At 38.5% G+C, this 7,190-nt stretch overlaps 1 protein-coding gene across 1 annotated transcript; it reads left to right on the top strand.

Annotated features, from left to right (window-relative positions):
- Positions 1-4,697: 4,697 nt before the first annotated feature.
- Positions 4,698-6,775, top strand: CLDN17 (claudin 17). The gene has a single exon (XM_017967102.5). It carries the CDS (start codon positions 4,825-4,827, stop codon positions 5,497-5,499), a length of 675 nt encoding a protein of 224 aa, XP_017822591.4. The 5' UTR covers positions 4,698-4,824; the 3' UTR covers positions 5,500-6,775.
- Positions 6,776-7,190: the final 415 nt, after the last annotated feature.

Genomic DNA, 7,190 nt, shown 5'->3' with positions numbered 1-7,190 from the left:
TGCCTGCAGTGCTTTCACCCAGATGGTGTCCTGTGCCCAGAATTCTCTTTCTCTTAGCGAATATCTGGCTAATTCCTACTCAAGCCTCAGGTTGCACTTTAAATCTTGTTTCATCAGAATGTCCTTCTTTCAGAGAACCCTTAAAGTTAAAATCATTTCTGTTTATACTCTATATTTTTTAACCATAGCTATACCTTAATTTTTAATAATACGTATTCTGGCAATTGCATGTTTCGTATTTATCATGCTCACTAAAATGTAAGCTCCATGAAGACGTGGAATGGATCACAGTCAGAGGCTACGTTTTAAAGTTGGACAGGAGTCATTCCAAAATTTGTTTCTTGCTCCATGCTAAGGAATTTTTGGATCTTATTTTATAGGCAATAAATCATAAAAAGTTTTAAGTAAGGTGGTGGCATGTAGAGAGTTTGATTCAGCAAGCTTGTATGGTTCTTCAAGAGAATGTCTGAATCAGAAAGTAGGAAGGAAGGACAGGCAGAGGCAGGGAGACCAGGCAAGACATTCTCGAAATGGTACAGGTAAGGGATGTCAAGGGGCTGACGTAGGACACAGCATAAAACAGGAAACATATTTAATACATTTCAATAAGGTGTTAATCAGTGGTTGGGTTCCCTGGGCATGAGACTCTGAGGCAGAGATTAGTGTGCATTATGTTTCTTATGAGATCAACACCTTAAGAAAAGAAGGGAAGAAAGAGGATTGGCCATACAGAGAAGTTTAGTTGGGATGCAAAGCTTATGAAGGCCTTAGCTGACCACATAGTGAGCTCTTGAGCTAGAATAACCCCTTAACCTATGGGGTTAAGATGGCTAGCAGTCAGGACCATACTGCTGAGTCACTAGATATGGGCTGCATCTATGAATGGGGAATAGTTTGAGTGACGTGCCTAGTTCTAGTTAATACCGGAATAAGGCTGAGAGCTGAGGGTGTTCTGCCCACAGCACTCTAAGGAGCTGGAATAGATATCTGCGTGAAACATCACAGTGTCTACTATAGGCACATATTTATTAAAGAATAAGACAGAAAAATGAGCTGAGGGTAACAAACAGAAATAGGCTTGGGCCAGAGACAACAAATTTCAGAACTTGTATCTGACTGGAGGTAGACAACGCTGTGCAGACATAGGTGAGGTGCCTTAGGGAGAGTGTGCTGAGAAGAGTATGGAGGTATATCAGAAGCCTGGAAGAAAACAAACAAAACAAACATGGCGAAAGGCACTTAGAGAAGGAAGCGTGAGAATGCGCAGGTGGAGAATTAGTAAGGATGATAACGCAACAAAAACAAAGGAGACATATTAACAGAAAACCTTTCCTGGGTGTTCGCTCAGGACCAGGTTCTTGGCACATATTCCATTTAATCATCAAGGCAGCCCTGTAAGTTTGATGCTTTTATTATCCTGATTTCATAGAACAAGCACTTTTGGGGGGTTCAAAAACATGCCCAAGATGGATGACTAAGGCATCAAGCCAAGACTGAAACAAGTCTCTCTCCAGATCACAGGCCTTCACTGTCTCTCATGAGAAGATAGTGGTTTGTTGCCACCTTTACTGAAACAATAAGCAGAAATATGGAAGGGTTTTTGTAATGATAGTAGTTAGGTGTCCGAGAAGTCTATAATATTTCTAGGAAAGTTTTTGTGGGTAGCAGGATGACTCAAGGCAGATTTCAATGTGTGTAGCAGTGGGAAATTTGAGAGAGGGCCACGAGATTTGTAGAGATACATGGCAAGGAATACAGGTCTGGCAAGAAGAACTTTCATTTTATTGTATTTTATTATTTTTATTTACTTCTATTATGTTTTTATAGTTTCAACTTTTATTTTACAGATGGCACACACCTGTCATCCCAGCTACTAGGGAGGCTGAGGCAGGAGCCTCATTTGAACCCTGGAGGTAAAGGTTGCACATGTGCAAGTTTTTTACTGCTGCTGAGATTTGGAGTGTGAATAAGCTCATCCCCCAGATAGTGAGCATAGTACCAAATTGCTTGCTTTTCAACTCTAATCTCCCTCTTCCCTTCCCTCTCTAGTAGTCCCCAGTGTCTGTTGTTGCCATCTTTATCTCCACGTGTATCTGATGTCTAGCTCTCATCTGTAAGTGAGAACATGTGAGATTTTGTTTTCCATTCCTGTATTAATTAGCTTAGGATAATGGCCTCCAGCTGCATTCATGTTACTGTAAAAGACAGGATTTTATTATTTTATAAGGCTGCATAATATTCCATGGTATACATGTACCAAGATGGAGTTTTAAAATAGAAGAAAACCAAGTATGTTTATTTTCTAAGGGACAATTCAGAGAGAGGGAGAAGGTGTCAGTATAATGAAGGGAGGGGATGATCAATAAAGCAAGGCCCACTGAGGAGGTAGAAGGGGATGAGATTCATAGAAAGGTTGGAGAGAAATGCAGTATCTTCCCCTAAATACAAAGGAGAGAAGGTTAAAATGTTTTTAACAATTGGCTTTGCCTGTGAGAGGCAGAGACCAAGAGCCTCTCACAGGCTCTTCATTATTTATTTTTTTCAGTTTGTTTATTTCTTGAGGAGGGGGAGTGGGAATAAGGTCTCACTCTGTTGCCCAGATTAAAGTGCAATAAAGCAATCACAGCTCACTGCAGTTTTGACTTCTCAGGCTCAGCAATCCTCCCACCTCAGCCTCCTGAGGAGCTGAGACTGCAGGTGTGTGCCACCACAGGCAGCTAATTTTTATTTTTATTTTTTATAGAAACAGGGTGTCTCTATTTGCCTAGGCTGGTCTCAAACTCCTGGGTTCAAGAAATCCGTCTGCCTCAGCCTCCCAAAGTAATGGGATTACAGATGTGAGCCACCATACCCAGCCTCAGATTATTTCTATATTTAGGATATATCTCTATATCTTAAACAAATATATGTTTCACTTATGTTTACTGGTAATACAGATAATATGCTCTAGCTAATGAGAAAGCAACTAATTGAGAAAAAACGTTGGAAACTTCCAGGACAAAATGAACATAGGAATAAAAATGAGATAGAATGAGGAAGAGGAACTAGAACGAGGAAGAGGACCCAGAAGTAACAAGTCAGCGTGATGCTGGAAAATCCTGTCCGGGATGGAATGGTTAAGTCTACGTCTCAGTAACCATGAACAAAGGGCCAAGGAAACCCTTCATCCAATCTGGTGTTGGGAAACTATTAGCGATGCAGAAGTCATCTGTTTGCTCAATGATTCACATTCCTTAGAGAAGGAGTTCTCAGACCAATCATTTTGAAAACTCAGTGATTTTCACATTCATTAATTCAGTGAATGGACTCTTCAAATCTGGATGTCATTGGACCACCCATTAAATCTTTGGCCTGTAATTGACTGAGATGGAGGACATTTTGCAAACTGTAATGTCTCCCCACCTGGAGTGCAGTTGGTGTGCTTGCTTTGGAGTGGTTTTCATACTTACAATAAATCTCTTGACAGTGGGATGTAAAAGAAGAGGAAAAAAGGTCCACTGCTCCCATATGAAGCTCCCTACCACCTCTGGGGAGTGGCAGGAATGTGGCAGTCAAAAATTACAACTTGACTCAAATTTTGAAATAATCTCAATTGAATTTTGCTTCCTTTGAAAACCATTTGAAAATCTGTAGAAAGGATAGTGTTAAATGTTCACTAGGTTTAGTCCCACTCACATGAAAAGATTCAAAAAAGCATCTCTCCTTCCTGTTCTTGAATCACACTAGACAGAGGAGGTAAGCATCGTGAGTTAGAGACCCGGGCTTGTTCCTGGATCAGTTAACACATGGCTTGCCTTAGCCAAACATTTCACATGACTCCTGTTCATCTGGCAAGTAAGAGTCTTAAATTTAATGGCCTTGAAGATAACTTCTAGCACTAAAAACTTCTCTAATGTCTGAATTTTAAGCATAGCCAATTTCAAGGGCCACTTTTATATTGCTCTACAAAAAAGAAAGGTACATGCTTGGCTTTAATAAATGTAATATATTTCAAGCTGCCATTGAAGAAGTATTGAATGAAAGTTTACATACTGAACATTTCAACAGAGGGAGAGGTGTTACTTAATAGTTAATGCAATAATTAACAGTCCATTCAAATTAATTATAAGGAGTGCTTTTCTATTTTCTTCCTTTCTGGATCTTAAGAATAAACTATGAAATGTGAATTTCTTGCTTAGGTCTCCTCCTAAGTATCAATAGTTCTAGTGGGTCTTCAAACTAACACCTAAACATTTCTCCCTATTGAGACATCTTTATTAAAACCAGAATTGTTTAGCATGTTAAGAAAAAGTGGCTTAGACTAGAAAAAAGTAATAAAGTCCAAAATGTTTTTTAATTACTCTCCAATAAACTGACAAGGTTTTAACATTGTCTTCAGCTGTGTCTTAACACATATGTTTATACTATTATATCAGAGTGATTTTTACACAGGAATTTTCAGCTCTGTAATTAGCAATCCACAATGGAAGCTTTGACCCTTAATTACAGCATTACTAAGACAATAATATGATAAATCCTAAAGTTGAACAAAGTATTTCTTGACACACCTCTAGCTACCTTCTTATTGGCTGGGAAACAATTATATATGACTAGTAAATAATCCATACAGAAATGAATGTGTGTGAAGAAAGGCAACATGCATTTACAACAGGAATTTCTAGTTAGGCCAAGTTCAGTCACAGCCACTGATTTGGACTAAAACGTTATGGGCACCAACCAAGGAGAACATCATCAAAGACTTCTCTAGACTCAAGAGCCTTCCACGTTCTGCATTGTGAGCATCTTCTACCACTCCGAATTGGACCAGTCTTCAAAGAAAAGACAATGGCATTTTATCCCCTGCAAATTGCTGGGCTGGTTCTTGGGTTCCTTGGCATGGTGGGGACTCTTACCACAACCCTTCTGCCTCAGTGGAGAGTATCAGCATTTGTTGGCAGCAACATTATTGTCTTTGAGAGGCTCTGGGAAGGCCTCTGGATGAACTGCATCCGACAAGCCAGGGTCAGGTTGCAATGCAAGTTCTATAGTTCCTTGTTGGCTCTTCCACCTGCCCTGGAAACAGCCCGGGCACTCATGTGTTTGGCTGTTGCTCTCTCCTTGATTGCCCTACTTATTGGCATCTGTGGCATGAAGCAGGTCCAGTGCACAGGCTCTAATGAGAGGGCTAAAGTACACCTTCTGGGAACTTCGGGAGTCCTCTTCATCCTGACGGGCATCTTCGTTCTGATTCCAGTGAGCTGGACAGCCAATATAATCATCAGAGATTTCTACAACCCAGCCATTCACATAGGTCAGAAACGAGAGCTGGGAGCAGCACTTTTCCTCGGCTGGACGAGCGCTGCTGTCCTCTTCATTGGAGGGGGTCTGCTTTGTGGATTCTGCTGCTGCAACAGAAAGAAGCAAAGGCTCAGATATCCGGTGCCTGCATACTGTGTGCCACACACAGATAAGCGAAGAAACATGGCAACGCTTAGTAAGACCTCCACCAGTTATGTCTAATGCCTGCTTTCACCTCCAAGTATGGACTATGGCCAATGTGTTTGAGAAAGTCCTGACAGAAACTGTAAGTATGTTCAGGCAGGAGAACTTGCTTTACGACTACATTTAAATTGATATGAAAGTTTCAATTTGTTACTGGTGGTAGGAATGAAAATGACTTACTTGGAAATTCTGACTTCAGGTGTATTAAATGTATTTGCTATTGTTGAACTCAATCCGTGTTCCAATTTTCATATTCCAAAGTCAAATATTCCCATCATCATTAGCAGGTGTACAATGATGGACTACTCCTTTTTGACCATCATGTATTATCGGATAAGAATCTAAAGTTGAAATTGATAATCCATAACAATAAAACATATATCTATTCTAAAAACCTATTTTTTTCCCTCTACATTGTTTCTTATACTACAGACTAACAACTAAGTAATGATCATTTTAAAATGATTGTCATGGAAAATTGTAAATATCAAATAATGATTTTCGTTGGATTTGTCAAAATATGAAAATGTTCATCTAATAAAAAGCTTTGTTCATCAGACACTTTAGTGAAAAGGGAGCTCTGATTTCTCTTAGGACAATTAAGAAGACAGATTTTAAGGTCTCTAATTTATACAGTTAAATTCAGCTAGAATTTTTGTTTAAAGGAAAATAATTTATAAATGAAAAATAATATTTTTTCATAGCCTATTATCTGCACCTCAAGCAAACAGAAGCATCTACCTTGATAAGGCACATCAATAGAAGGCTATTAACACTCAATTCTTATCTAGAGTTTATATGATCCCAATTAGAGAATTGCGGTTTGGGCGTTGAAAGGAATGGTTTCTATTCTTTGTTTTATTCCTTAGTCACCGCACAGGTATAAGCATGCTAAGCAATTCGAAGAATCAAGGTTATGATTCAGGCAAGTAATCAGGCTAAGATAAAATACCTCTTTTGTATTATCTAGTAAACAAATAGGTATGGTGAAGGTATTTTGTTTTGCTTGAAGTACATGCATTATTTTCTCAATTTTTTTTCCCCATGTATACGTATCAATATCAGGGTTAAAAGTGTGGTGGGCCAGGTGGGGTGAGAGTGAGTGGGGAGTGTTTACCAGGCAAGGTCACCCTTGTGTGTTGCTTCTGAATAACTCTTGGATTTTATGAGTCAATCATAGTTTATAAGTTCAGTTTTAACTCTTCAAATATTATGCTTATTTCGTAATAAACTTGTATTTGATTTTGAGTATATAATTGCAATGAGAAGCTTAAATTTATTCACCAAATATTTATTGTACATTCATCCTTATTATAATAAAATAAAATAGTTTCATATTACAATGGTGTTGGTCTATTTAGCTGTGGGGTCAATTAGAATGAATTTCTGTCCTCAAAAGATCACCTAGTAACTCTGAAACACTAAATCAGTAATAACTCAAGACTAGATGTTAATATCCAAACTTCTCTCCATTCTGCCAACCACCAGGAAGACATCAGTAGGTCAAACCCCGGTAATATAAAACCATATTTCAAACACTGGTAATATTAAATGATAAGTCACACAAGTATAAATATCTTCAAAGATTAGCAATAAAAATAAGAAAACCAGTGATTAAGATGAATTTTTCTTCAGATTTTTAAAAATCACACTGAATTCAGAAAGGCCTAATATTGGGTATGTTGGAAAAGAGTCATTTGTCTTTTATA

This window comes from Callithrix jacchus, chromosome 21, assembly GCF_049354715.1.
Source record: "Callithrix jacchus isolate 240 chromosome 21, calJac240_pri, whole genome shotgun sequence".
In the NCBI taxonomy this organism is placed as follows: Eukaryota; Metazoa; Chordata; class Mammalia; order Primates; family Cebidae; genus Callithrix; species Callithrix jacchus.
This window is presented reverse-complemented; position numbering and strand designations above follow the sequence as displayed.

What these genes read in the sequence shown, in the direction of transcription:
- CLDN17 (XM_017967102.5), top strand. Translation starts at nt 4,825, where the DNA reads ATGGCATTTTATCCCCTGCAAATTGCTGGGCTGGTTCTTGGGTTCCTT.